This window comes from Otolemur garnettii, unplaced genomic scaffold, assembly GCF_000181295.1.
Source record: "Otolemur garnettii isolate 467f Iridium unplaced genomic scaffold, OtoGar3 scaffold00096, whole genome shotgun sequence".
In the NCBI taxonomy this organism is placed as follows: Eukaryota; Metazoa; Chordata; class Mammalia; order Primates; family Galagidae; genus Otolemur; species Otolemur garnettii.
This window is the reverse complement of record NW_003852491.1, coordinates 7,133,912-7,147,698: the sequence shown is the minus strand read 5'-3', so window position 1 is coordinate 7,147,698 and position 13,787 is coordinate 7,133,912. Positions and strand designations below refer to the sequence as shown.

Here is a 13,787-nt window from a genome sequence, read left to right as displayed (position 1 = left end):
AAAAAAAAAAAAAAAAAAGCAGTCTGCTGTCAGTGAGTAGGTACCTCTTGGCCTTTGGTCCATCTCTCCGTCACCCATCAACACTGGTTGAGCTTCTGCGTATCACCTGTAGTACCTGGATCTCTTTCCCAAGGAAGCTGAAGGGAGCATTGAGTGGCTTGAAGGCCATAGTGCTCTTGGGGTGAGCTGGGCTCTTGGTCTGCTGCCTGGCACAGCTCTCGGTACTGGGTCTAGGGGTGGGGGTAGCAGCATAGCCAGCTACCTCCAGCTCACCCCATCAAGCACCCAGTTCCTCCTGGTTTACTGTAACCAGCTTATGCCCTGCACTTCAGGGGTCAGGATGGCAGAGGCATAGGGTTTTGTGCCCTTGTGGCTCCACCTGGAAGTTCTCCAACCAGATGAGGCCCAGGGGTGTGTGTGGGTTGCTTGGTGCTTCAGGTAGAAGAGGTTCTCCAGAGGATGAATCAGTAGTGCTGGTGTTTGAGTCCCTCTTTTTTTTTTTTGTCAGTCTCTATCACCCTGGGTAGAGTGTCAGTGGCATCATAGCTGACAGGAACTCCAAACTCTTGGGTTTAAGCAATACTCTTGCCTCAGCCTCCCAAGTACCTGGGACTACAGGTGTGTACCACTACGCCTGGCTAGTTTGGTCCCCCCCCCCCCCACTTTCCTTAGTAGAGATAGGGTCTTGCTTTTGCTCAGACTAGTCTGGAACTCCTGAGCTCAAGTGATCCACCCGCCTCAGCCTCCCAGAGTGCTAGGATTACAGGCACAAGCCAAATGCACTGGCTGCTTGGAGCCCTTTGAAAAATGCTCCTCTAGTCTAAGCCCTGTCTTCTGACTCACAGAAGAAACCGAGTTTGGGTGCACTTTAATGGTGGTCCAACATGGGAGGAAACCCTGAGTGGGTGGAGGGGAGAAGTGGTCCATTTAGTTTCCTGGAGGGACTCCCATGTTGGCTTCCTCTTTCGGCTCCAGCAGGCTCTGCCGGGGCACAGTCTTTTCTGAGACACAGTCTCACTATGGTCCTCAGTAGAGTACTGTGGCATCACAGCTCACAGCAACCTCCAACTTCCGGGCTCAAGCGAGTCTCCTGCCTCCGCCTCCCAAGTAGCTGGGACCACAGGCGCCTGCCACAACGCCTGGCTATTTTTTGGTTGCAGCCGTCGTCGTTTTGGCGGGCCGGGTTGGATTTGAACCCGCCACCTTAGGTGTATGTGGCTGGCGCCTTAGCCACTTGAGCCACAGGAGCCGAGCCGAGCCCTGGGCACAGTCTTGACTTAGGGGGATTCGGGCTTCAAGTGTCTTTAAGAGCTAGAGGTCTGTCTAGTCCTCCCAACACATGACTGACCTTCACATCCCAACCCACCTCTGCTTGGGCCAGATTCCATTACCCAGGCAGGGGTTGCTGGGCCCTATTTGCTTAACGGGGGCCTCATCCTGTAGCTGTGGTTTGAGAGAAGCACCACTGCCCTTTTCCAGGCCCACCTGACAGCAAGGCACAAAGGGCTTTTGGCCTGGGTACCGAGCACAGATACCAGTGCCACTGCTCTTGTGATGTCTCGCTTACCTCCTGCTCAGGAGAGTGGGGCACATAACCTCTCCCGGGTCCTAAAGGGAGCTTGGTTCCGAAAGCGCCTCAAAGCCTTGTAGGGCCCTTAGGCAGGTTCTCTCAGACCGGTAGCGCGGACAACTAGACGTTAGGAACAAGAAGGAAGGATTTCTAGAAATGGTAGGGGCGCAGAGCCCTTGGCCAATCCTGGGGAAAGGACTGACTCGGACCTAGGAAAGGTAAATTTGAGCAGGAAGCCACTGGCTCTGCTCGGATCTTCCCCCTCCATTTAGATTCCGAACGCCCCTTTAAGTAGAGGGCTCTCCACTTCTTCCTTTGAGACTAAGTGTTGTATAAAGCAATCAAAAATACAGCCCGCCAAGCCTCAGGCCTCATCAGAGTCTAGGCATGAATACGTCGTCTCTCCTCTCCATTGTCGCCCCATGCTGCCGACGTCACTTCCGGCGGGAGAGAGGGTGGGGCCTCTTCCCTTGCCCGCCATGTACTTCCGCCCGCTCATCCAGTTAATGCTCCAACCCTAGTGAAGCCACTTCCGGCTTTCTCTGGCGCCTTCCGCAGTCGTCTTCTGGGTGACGGTGACTGGATGCCCCGGATGTAGCCCCAGCAAGACCCTTACTTTCCTCTGCCTGGTCTGGTTCCCCAGGTGAGCGCGCGCTGTGGGGGGTACTGGCCGAATCCCCGTGGCTCTATCGCCCTCTCATATGTACACAGCCGGGACAGTTGGGGGTCACTACGCGGAATTGGGAATTCGGAGCTGGGAAGAGAGGGGCGGCCAGGGAGCCAGCTTTTGGGTTCTCCTGGGTCCACCCGGACCCCGCGGGCTCAGAGGGAGCTAGGGGTTGGGAACGGGTGTCAACCCACCGAGCCTCAACGCGCCTAGACCGCGGGGGCTGAGTATGGGGATGATCACGTGGGGGAGTCTCTCTCCTTTCATTTTGGGTAGGGGTGAATCCTTATCGTCCACGGCTGGGGGATCCTCCGCGCGTCCACTCCAGTAACTCGGATGCCAAACCAAGTTCCGGACTACCTGGCTGCCAGTTCCCCTTTTGGCCCCTGCTTCTCTGCTCTCCTCCCAAACTCGACCTGGCACTTAACAGGAAAAATGTTTGTTGTGCAGGAGGTCTTCAGACGGCGAATCCTCTCTTCACCCCACTCCTTTCCTCTGCGTCCTTTTCCTGGGCTCGCCTGTCAGAAGGGTTCTCTGTCCCATCATGCCAAAGAGGAAAGTGACCTTCCAAGGCGTGGGAGATGAGGATGATGAGGATGAAATTAGTGTCCCCAAGAAGAAGGTGAGGGGACCCAATTCTGGCGTCCTGGGGAAGGATGAGGGGGAAGGAGAGGACCTACAAACGTGAAGGAGAAGAAAGCTGGGCTCAGCGCCCATAGTTCAGCAGTTAGGGTGCCGGCCACATGCACCTGGGCTGGTGGGTTCAAACCTGGCCAGGGCCTGCTAAACAACTATGACAGCAATAACCAACCAAACAAACAAACAAACAAAAAAAAAAACAGCTGGGTATTGTAGCGGGCACCTGTAGTCCCACCTACTTGGGAGGCTGAGGCAAGAGAATCACTTAAGCCCAGGAGTTTGAGGTTACTGTGAGCTGCAGCAGTACTCTACCCAGGGCAACATAGTGAGACTCTTGTCTCAAAAAAAAAAAAAAAAAAAGAAAGAAAGCTGTGGGGACAAAGATAGGGGTTAGTTTTTTCACATTCTCTGACAAATGGGTTTGGAGGATTTTCAGTTTGGGTACAGATTTTGGAATATTTGGGAAAGTAGCCAATAACCTTCATTTTTTGACTATCTGGTTCCTGCTCATAGCTGGTGGACCCTGTTGCTGGGGCAGGGGGTCCTGGAAGTCGCTTCAAAGGCAAACACTCTTTGGACAGTGATGAGGAGGATGATGATGATGAGGGGTCTAGTAAATATGACATCCTGGCCTCAGAGGATGTAGAAGGTGAGTTATACCCAAGAATTGACTGCTGGAGGGATAAATAAGGGCTTCTGGGGTGTGGAGCAAGGAAGACCCTTGTCTCTTTTGCATGCCTAGAATGGGACAACTGTGTCTTTGGTGCAGGTCAAGAAGCAGCCACACTACCTAGTGAGGGGGGTGTACGGATCACACCCTTCAACCTGCAAGAAGAGATGGAGGAGGGCCACTTTGATGCTGATGGCAACTACTTCCTGAATCGGGATGCTCAGATCCGAGATAGCTGGCTGGACAACATTGACTGGGTGCGGCTTAGGGTTTGGCATGACTGGGAGTGGGGGATGGCAAATGCTGGGCCGAGGCACCCATGACAATTTGTAGGAAACAACTTCCTATCTTCCTATTACAGGTGAAGATCAGGGAGCGGCCACCTGATCAGCGTCAGGTCTCAGACTTGGAAGAAGAGGACAGCTTGGGCCAGACACCAATGAGTGCCCAAGCTTTACTGGAAGGACTTCTGGAGCTCCTGTTGCCTCGGGAGACAGTGGCTGGGGCACTGAGGCGTCTGGGGGCACGAGGAGGCAGCAAAGAGGGTAGCAAGGGGCCTGGACGGCCTAGTTCCCCCCAACGCCTGGACCGGCTTTCTGGGTTGGCTGACCAGATGGTGGCCCGTGGCAACCTTGGTGTATACCAGGAAACGAGAGAACGATTAGCCATGCAGCTGAAGGGTTTGGGGTGCCGGACCCAAGACCCCACCCCGCCACCCTCCCTAGACATGTTTGCTGAAGAAGTAGCAGAAGGGGAGCTGGAGACCCCAACCCCTGCCCAGAGAGGAGGTGAGCTTGGAGGGCAGGGGAGGAGGGTAGTGGGTAGGAGGCAGGGCACTTGAGGCCCAGATGGCTTTGCTTATTATTTTAGAAGTAGAGGCACCGGGAGATGGTCTAGCAGATGTGATGTGGGAATATAAGTGGGAGAACACAAGGGATGCTGAGTTGTATGGACCTTTTACCAGTACGCAGATGCAGGTAAGCTGCTTTCTCTTGCCTAGTCCCTCCCTTTCCCCTGCTCCTATCACTTTACCCAATTCTACCCTCTCTTCCTCCAGACCTGGGTTAGTGAAGGCTACTTCCCTGATGGTGTTTATTGCCGGAAGCTGGATCCTCCTGGTGGTCAGTTCTACAACTCCAAACGCATTGACTTTGACCTCTACACTTGAGCCTGCTGAAGGCCCAATTTGGTGGCCTCATCTTTCCTGGACTTTATGGAGAGGCCCCAGCTGCCTCACACAGTGAGGATCTTGGAGGCCACTTGTTGGTCAATTTCCCTTTCCCAATGAAAGCCTTTAGTTGCGTGTTAGGGCCTTGGCTGTGCTGATGGCCAGAAACCAAGGGCCCTCTCCACAGCCCCTTTGGACTTGCATTGGTCCTTGAGTGTTTCCTTCCATAAAGTTCCTTCTTGAGAGTGTCTGTCTGGCATCTTGAACCACTCCACTTTTGTTTACTACTGTTAGGGGCAGGGCCTGTCAGGTGTCCTGTGGCCTTGCCACCTGGACTTAGCTCATGTAACATCCTTTCACTCATACATATTCTCCAGTCTTCTCTGGAGATTCTTTTGTAGTTCTCAGGTCTTTGGTTTTCAGGACCTCAGATTCTTTGTCCTTGCAGCCACTAGGGGATAGAGCCCCAGAAGTGGAGATTTTAGGCCTAGAAGGGCTGGAACATGTAGAAGACTTTGGAATTGTGTTGGGGATGAGCAGGAAGCCTCTTAGTGGCTCCTTCCCTTCTCCCAAGTCCCTAGACGCTGGACAGAAATGAGAGGGGTGGACCAGGATCATCTACAGTCTCTTAAGATTCTGAGAACCAGTTTAGGTAAAGTGCCAACCAGGCATAGAGATGAGCAGTGACTCTGGAGGTCACACAGTGAATCAGAGGGCTGGCCCAGACCTGATGGGCTTCTTTCCTACACCTTTCATGGCACAAAGCTTTTTTTGCCTGGCCATGGAGGCCTTATAGCTGACATTTCCTGGGCTTTCACAATGTGCCTGGCACAGGGCTAGTCCCCTGAAGAAACTGAGGTAACTAGGCTGGGCCCCTTCCAAGAATATAGGGTCTGGTGGAGGGGGCATGGGAGATAGTAGGTGTAGTTCTATAGTCTGGGCCTAGCACCTACTACCAGTACTGCCTTGTCTTCACTTGCACTGAGTTAGATTGTTTCTTCCCTTTTGGCTCCTTGGAATTTCTTGGGAGCTATAAAATCTCAGAGATTGTGATTGAATTTGGTCTAGGTTGTGGCCCAGGCACTGAGTCTTTCACAGGCTTCCTTGCTGTTTACCTAATATGCAGCCAGCCTGAGAACCACTGGGCCCGATTCCCAAGACTGCAGAGTGTCTGGGAAGAGGGGTAGTCCTGGGCCCTGCTGTGGTCACAGCTGAGCATGTTTGTGGCTCTGATGGAGTCCATTAGTTACAGGGGATCTGAGCTTCAGAGCCTCAAGACACATGGGCTTCTTAAGGCTAGGAAGTAAGAAAAGTTGGAGGTCTGGGCTCAGGTGGTGGTACCTGGTGCTCTGGTGCGGCTAACTCTAGTGCCATCCCAGACTGGAATTTCATTGACTCCAAGAAGCATGAGTGGTAAGACACCTTGCTTTATGTGTCACTAAGAATGAAAAAGTCTGCCAGTTACATTTGTATGATGCCACTAATTGATGTTTAGTGAAATCCAGTGTTCACCTTTATGTCCTTGTGACTGTCTCGTGGGAGGTGCTTAGCAAGTAGTGAAGGACGGAGATCAAGGGTCAGTTCCCTGGAATGTTCTACAGGCACCTTAGGCTCATCCTATCCAAAACTGACCTCACTTCTCTCAGCCTCTTTCTCAGTGCCCCTCACTGATGACCCTGTTGTGGGCAGAATAACAGCCTCCGAAGATGTCTGCATCTTGAACCCCAGAACCTGTGAGTGTGTTACCTTACATGGTTATAGGCACTGTACCTGTGATTAAGAATTTCAGGCAGATAGATTACCCTGGATTATTGAGGTGGGCCCAGTGTAGTTACAATGGCCCTTATCAGTCAAATAAGGATTTGGGAAGGTCAGAGGGAGAGGTGAGAGTGTCACACTGCTGTCTGTACAGGTGGAAGAAAGGGCCCAGTGCCTAGGCAGGCAGTGTTCCATAGAAGCTGGAAATGTCAACAGATTATTTCCCCAGAGCCTCCACTGAGAAATGCAGTCCCACTAATAATGACTTTTGCCCAGTGACAACCATTTTGGACTTCTGACCTCTATAACTAAGATAAGACAATAAATTTGTGTGTTTTTAAACCTCTTTAAGTTTGTGGTAATTCAATAGAGTCCCAGTAGAAAACTAATACCCATCCAGTCTCACCCTCACAAACCACCCTGTGGCCATGTTCCTATTTCAAGTCCCTATTAGGACTTGTGATTGTGACAACCTCTTGCCAAGATGGTGTTTATAGCATATGTGAACACATAGCAATCCTTTGTTGTTTTTTTAACTGTACTCATATATACACACACCTATATACAAACATATGGTTTGTGTATAACAATTTTGGGGTAAGCTTTTTATATTTTAGGAAAATTTATAAAAACAGAGTTCACCCAGTTTTTCTTATTAACATCTTACAGTGGCTCATTTGTCACGATTCATGAGCCTTATTATTTTTTTGTCACAGGGTCTTGCTCTGTCATTGGGGCTGAAGTACAGTGGCACAATTGTAGCACTGTAGTCTGGAAACCCTCAGCCTCCTTAGTGGCTGGGACTACAGGTGTATGCCACTATGCCTGGCTAAGGAAGCACATGTTTTCCCAAGGGTGGCAATCACACAATGTAGACTTGGTAGCCATTTCTGGACTGCTTGTGGAGGCCAGACTGCTCCTTTTTTGGTCCTTTTTGACCATCCATAGTCTTTTTTTTTTTTTGAGACACAGTCTCACTATGGTTCTCAGTAGAGTGCTGTGGCATCATATCTCACAGCAACCTCTAATTCTTGGGCTTAAGCGATTCTCTTGCCTCAGCCTCCCAAGTAGCTGGGACTATAGGCGCCTGCCACAATGCCTGGCTATTTTTTTTGTTGTTATAGTTGTTGTTTGGCAGGCCCCCAGCTGGGTTCAAACCCACCAGCCCAGGTGTATGTGGCCAGCGCCCTAGCTGCTGAGCCAGAGGCGCCGAGCTGATCAGTCCTAGCCTTGGGCGTATGGTCTTTAGTGGTGAGTTCAGTAGCCCCTGGGCACCTCCAGCTCTCTACGGGGAGACCACCCTACCATACATCTCTGGTCAACCAGCTGGGTCCTGCTGCCATCCTCCCTGTCCCTACCAGGCCTCTGTTCCCACCTCCCCTTAAGACCTTAGCTGCTCATGAAAACACTGCATAGGACTGGCCTGTAAAAGCCAGTGACCTGGGCATGGTGGCATATGCTTATAGTGCAAGCTCCTTGGGAGGCTGACATGGGAGGATCATTTGGGCCCAGGACTTTGAGACCAGCCTGGGTAACATAGCGAGACCCTCTCTCTAAGGAAAAAAAAAAAAACATAAAACAGGTACCATTTGCGATTGGCTTAGGTAGTCTCTGGTTTTCCTGTTTTGATGCCATTATACCTATTCTCACTTTCCTGGTTCTTTGCCACTACGGACCCCACAAATCTCTGTCCTGTGGCTCTCAGTAGTGTCAGGCCCTACAGCTCCAGCACCTTGTTTGTTTGTTTTTTTAAATAGACTTTATATTTATTTATTTATTTTTGCAGTTTTTGGCCAGGGCTGGGTTCGAACCCACCACCTCCAGCATATGGGACTGGTGCCCTACCCTTTTGAGCCACAGGTACTGCCCCAGCACCTTGTTTTATACACATTCTTTATCTTGACCACTTTGCACTACCTTGGATACAATGTGGACATCTGTCCTCTGGCATCGGATGCTGTAGCATCTTATCTGGCCAGCTCTCCCAGAGTTAGACTCCAAACTCGCCTCTATTTGACAATGGAGAAGGAGGGTATCTGGGATTTATTATGCATCTAAATAAGTTCAGAATATTATGTTTAATCTTCCTGACTAGCTATCTAGTTACATATTTTTCCCATTTTGCTGATGAGAAATATGAGGCACATAGAGATGAGGTGAGATGACCTGCCCAATATCACTGCCTGAAAACAGCAGAGTCAGGTGGCGCCTGTGGCTCAGTGGTTAGGGTGCTGGCCCCATATACAGAGGGTGGTAGGTTCAAACCCAGCCCCAGCCAAACTGCAACAACAACAAAAATAGCCGGGTGTTGTGATAGGCACCTGTAGTCCCAGCTACTTGGGAGGCTGAGGCAAGAGAATGGCCTAAGCCCAGGAGTTAGAGGTTGCTGTGAGCTGTGTGATCCCACGGCACTCTACCAAGGGCAATAGAGTGAGACTTTGTCTCTACAAAAAAAAAAAAAAAAAAAAAAAAAAACAGAAAGAAAGAAAGAAAAGAAAACCGCAGAGCCAGGATTTTAACCCAGGTCTATGTGACTCTAGAGTCCTCCCAGAATTTTGGTGAAGTGCGTGTTCATGTTTTTTGCCTATTTTAAAAATTGGGTTGTCTTCTTAATGAGTTGTAAGAGACTAGATATGAGTCCTTTGTCAGATGCCATCTGTCCATGGCTTTTCATTTTTCATCAGTGTCTTGGAGAGTAAAAGTTTTCCGTTTTGTTAAAATTCGATTTGTTGATTTTTTTCTCTTATAGTTTGTGCTTTTTGTGCCTGTTTAAGAAATCTTTGTCAAACTCAGAGTCACTCAAATTTTCTCTGTTTTCTTCTAGAAATGTTATAATTTTCACTCTAACTTTTAGGTCTATATTCCATTTCAGTTAACTTTTGAGTATGATTCACTATTTTTGCCTATGGCTATCCAATTGTTCAGCACCATTTGTTAAGAAGATTATTCTTTTTCCATCAAATTGCCTTGGCACCTTTGCCAAACATCAATTGACTGTATATAATATGTCTTTATCTATTTTTGCATTATTTATCTTGTTCCATTGACTTATATGTATATATCTATACTATTACCATACCGTCTTGCTAACTGTGAGTCTTGCATTCAGTGAGTCTTTCTTTCTTTATTTTTTTAGAGACAGAGTTTTACTTTGTTGCCCTCAGTAGAGTGCTATGGCGTCACAGCTCATAGCAACCTCCAGCTCTTGGGCTTAGGCAATTCTCTTGCCTCAGCCTCCTGAGTAGCTGGGACTACAGGTGCCCGCCACAATGCCTGGCTATTTTTTGTTGCAATTTGGCCGGGGTCAGGTTCGAACCTGCCAGCCTCTGTATGTGGGGCCGGCTCCCTGCTCACTGAGTCACAGGTGCCGCCCTGGACTTAATTCTTTTTTTTCCCATAGAAAATGCAGTAGTGGGCTCGGTGCCTATAGCTCAATGGTTATGGCACCAGCCGCATACACTGCAGGTGGTGGGTTTGAACCCAGCCCGGGCCAGCTAAACAACAATGACAACTGCAATTAAAAATAGCCCGGCATTGTGGCAGGCACCTGTGATCCCAGCTACTTGGGAGGCTGAGACTAGAGAATCACTTACGTCCAAGAGTTGGAGGTTGCTGTGAGCTGTGACCCCACAGCATTCTACCAAGAGTGACATAGTGAGACTCTGTCTTAAAAAAAAGAAAGAAAGAAAGAAAGAAAATGCAATAGTGGACAGGTATGGTGGCTGGGAGCCTGGGGGTAGTGGCTGCTGGAAGTGCCATTGTCAGGCCCCTGGCTCTGCATATTTCACCTGCTCCATGTGGAAGGCTTGTCCGGCAGCCAGGAGCTGCTGCCTCTGATACCCCAATGCTTCTGCTCCCTCTTCATGATTGTCTCCAGCTCCTCAAAGTGCCAGAATTTGAGCTCCAACTTTTCTTTTTTTTGAGACACAGTCTCATTATGTCACCCTCAGTAGAGGGCTGTGGCACCACAGCTCATAGCAACCTCAAACTCTTGGGCCCAAGCGATTCTCTTGCCTCAGCCTCCAAAGTAACTGGAACTACAGGTGCCCACCACAACACCCGGCTATTTTTTGTTGTAGTTGTCATTGTTGTTTAACTGGCCTTGGCCAGGTTCAAACCCACCAGCCTTGGTGTATGTGGCTGGCGCCGTAACCACTGTGCTACGGGCGCTGAGCCTGAACTCCAACTTTTTCATCTGGGTCTCTACCAGCAGCACCACCAAAGATTTGATCTTCTCTCCTCAATGGCAGCCAAGTGCTTGGCCTTCCCTGTAATAGCAGCCTGGGTGGTGGCAGGAGCGGTGGAGAGACTGCCCTCACCAATGTCCTGCTCCACCTTTGTCTTCCTTTCCCCCTCCAACTCGACCACTTTCTTCAGCACTTCCTCCTGCCCTTCTTTGGCTCTTTCTCCTTGGGATCAACTGTTGGGTCCCCATCACTCTTCTCTGACTCCTTGCTGTCACTTTGCTTCCCTTTATCTTTCTTGGGGGCCTCGCTGGCTTTCTCCTTTGCTTCCTCCTCTACATTGCCCCCTTCTTCTCTGGGTCCCTTCTCCATGCCCAGGCCTTCTGCCTGTGTCTCATCATTCTCTTTCTCCTTGATCCACTCAGGCTCATGGAGGTGGTTCCCCAATGCCACTGCTTTCCAGACTGAAGGCCAGCTCTGCCTTGTCTGTCACTTTAGCTGCTTCTTTCACTTTCCCAATATGGGCCTCCAGTAAGGCTTCCTTCATTTTGGAGAATTCCTCTAAGGCTGACTTCGGAGAAGCAGAGACAACTCAGGGATCAACGACAGAGGCCAGGAAGGCAACAGTGCTTCCTGGGTTAACAGGCTAACAGGGTTGCCTGACTGAAGAGGATGTGCTGTTAGGCCAGAGGGCCCAGGGAGTCCTCTGCATCCTCTAGGTACAGGTCTTTAATGGGACGTTAAAGAAAATGTAAGATGCACTCATCCTGTGTGCATCTTCCCACATGATTAGACTTTGTTCCAGTCATCTTTGTACATTTCTAGTGTCTCAAGGAGCAGCAGGGTCTCTTGTCCTGTCCACTGTTTTTTTTTTTAAGACAAAGTCTTACTATGTCGCCCTCGGTAAAGTGCTATGGCATCACAGCTCACAGCAACCTCCAACTCTTGGGTTTAAGCGATTCTCTTGCCTCAGCCTCCCAAGTAGCTGGGACTACAGGCACCCACCACAACGCCCAGGTTTTTTTTTTTGGTTGTAATTGTCATTGTTGTTTGGCAGGCCCAGGCTAGGTTTGAATCTGCCAGCTCTGGTGTATGTGGCTGGTGCCCTAGCCGCTGAGCCAGATGCCGAGCCTATGAACACTTTTTTATATGGATTTGAAACTAATTTTATTTTGTTTTGTTTTTTAGATTAATGTGAGGGTATAACTAGGTTATGATATTTGCATTTGTTAGGTAAAGTTTCTCTTGTAGTTGGACTGTACCCAAAAGGTGTGCCATATACCCTTACATTGTGCCCATTAAGTGAGCACCCCAATCTCCTCCCCTCCTCCCATCTCCCCTTCATTCATTCCCCCTGCCCCCAACTTGAATTGAATTGAATTTTTCTCTTATGTGGACGTGTATTAGATTGTCTACTGGCTTCATATTAGTATTGAATACATTGGATATTTACTTTTCCATTCTTGTGATACTTTACTAAGAAGCATGTATTTTAACTCCATCCAAGTTAATACATGAAATGTAAAGTCTCCATCTTTTTTTTATGGTTGAATACGTGGTATACATATACCACAGTTTGTTAATCCATTTCTGATGGGCACTTAGGTTGTTTCCACATCTTGGCAATTATAAATTGAGCTATGATAAACAATCTAGTGCAAATGTCCTTATCATAAAATGATTTTTTTTCTTCTAGGTATATGCCTAGTAATGGGATTGTGGAATCAAATGGGAGGTTTAATTTGAGTGCTTTGAAGATTCTCAGTACTTCTTTCCAAACAGGCTCTATTAATTTGAAGTTCCAATTTTTTTTTTTTTTTTTGAGATAGACTTCCACTCTGTTGCCCTGGATAAAGTGCAGTGGTGTCATCATAGCTCACTGCAGCCTCAGACTCCTGGGCTCAAGTGATCTTCCTGCTTCAGCCTCCCAGAGTGCTAGGATTATAGGCATGAGCCACTGTGCCCAGCCAACATATTTTTAATAGCTGCTTCAAAATCTTGCTCTGTTAGAAGCAACATCTGGGGATGATCAGAGCCCAGAGACAGTTTCTACTGATTATTTTTATTCCCTTGAATTTGGACTGAATTCTCATGCCTGCAAAGGTGATTGTTACATTACTTTGTGTTCATTTATTAGTTTGTCATGGTGTGTTGCCACTAATGTGTCTGTTCATTTAGAAAAAATTCTTGTTTTTATTTTTAAGTTTCCTAGGAATACCCCTTTGTGTAGCATTAGGTTAGCCAGTTATTGGATGAAGGTTGTGCTTAGTCACCTTGAGCCAGTGAGATCTGTCCTCTGCCAGTGGCTCTGTGTGCTGGTAGGAGAGCATGAAGCATAGGCCATTTTCAAGTCTGGCAAGCTTTACCTTCCACTGGGCCCTCTGGGGTCCCCTCTGTGTAGGCAGTCTCAGGGTCAACCATGAGTGTGGTTTGGGTCAGCCACGAGATCTGGGCTCTCTCTGCTTTTTGCTGCAAATGCGTACAGCCTGAGCTGGAAATATACTTTCCTCAATTGACTACATCAGGCTTGTAGAGCCATTGATCTTTGTACTCACTTGCCACTAAGATTGTCATTTCCACTGATATTGCTGGACATGGCATTTACTTCTCTAACTCAAATGAGCACCCTTCAGCAGTGAAGCTATTGGTCCTCAGGGCCTGCTCTGCCTTGGCAGAACCTCTGCTCCCACTTAGCTGGAAGACAGAAAATGGAGTAGACCAGGCAGGGACACCACACACTCCCACTGCTCCTACTCAGAGTCCAGCAGCTTTGAAGCACATATGTTTCTCAGGTTGCTGCATGGCTTTGGCAAAATTTCAGAGCACAGAAATAGTTTCGTCTTTTTGCTTCAGAGATGCTTTTGGGAGAGAGGATTTGTTGACCTCACTCAACCATATTAAGGTGACCAGATGTCCCACTTTTGGCGGGACAGTCTCAATTTTTAACAATTTGTCCTGTATCCTGTGGCGTTTTAAAGAAGTCCCAGTTTTTGGAAAGAATGCACGACAAGCTAGCCAACGGCCAGAGAACGGGAAGGGAATATATGGGTTTTGGCTGCCATGTGGCTATTTCACCAGGATATGAGTTTTATATTATTTTTGTTAATTTTATAATGTTAAACTTTAATAAT

At 48.6% G+C, this 13,787-nt stretch overlaps 1 protein-coding gene and 1 pseudogene across 2 annotated transcripts; one reads left to right on the top strand and one right to left on the bottom strand.

The window, feature by feature from the left end:
- Positions 1-2,055: 2,055 nt before the first annotated feature.
- Positions 2,056-4,911, top strand: CD2BP2 (CD2 cytoplasmic tail binding protein 2). 2 transcript variants are annotated; one of them, XM_023516684.1, is made up of 7 exons: positions 2,056-2,213; positions 2,688-2,859; positions 3,390-3,525; positions 3,646-3,803; positions 3,908-4,334; positions 4,420-4,523; positions 4,604-4,911. In XM_023516684.1, exons 2-7 carry the CDS (start codon positions 2,782-2,784, stop codon positions 4,712-4,714), a joined length of 1,014 nt encoding a protein of 337 aa, XP_023372452.1. In that variant the 5' UTR covers positions 2,056-2,213; positions 2,688-2,781; the 3' UTR covers positions 4,715-4,911. The 2 variants fall into 2 exon arrangements, with proteins under 2 accessions (XP_023372452.1, XP_012664352.1); XM_012808898.2 differs by having other exon boundaries at positions 2,058-2,213; positions 4,417-4,523.
- Positions 4,912-5,074: 163 nt separating this feature from the next.
- The window catches only part of LOC105887563, a 10,400-nt pseudogene continuing 1,687 nt past the window's right edge, over positions 5,075-13,787 (bottom strand).

What these genes read in the sequence shown, in the direction of transcription:
- CD2BP2 (XM_012808898.2), top strand. Translation starts at nt 2,782, where the DNA reads ATGCCAAAGAGGAAAGTGACCTTCCAAGGCGTGGGAGATGAGGATGAT. An exon ending in TTAGTGTCCCCAAGAAGAAG is followed by an intron (nt 2,860 to 3,389) that starts GTGAGGGGACCC and finishes TCCTGCTCATAG; the next exon opens with CTGGTGGACCCTGTTGCTGG. An exon ending in TTACCAGTACGCAGATGCAG is followed by an intron (nt 4,524 to 4,603) that starts GTAAGCTGCTTT and finishes CTCTTCCTCCAG; the next exon opens with ACCTGGGTTAGTGAAGGCTA.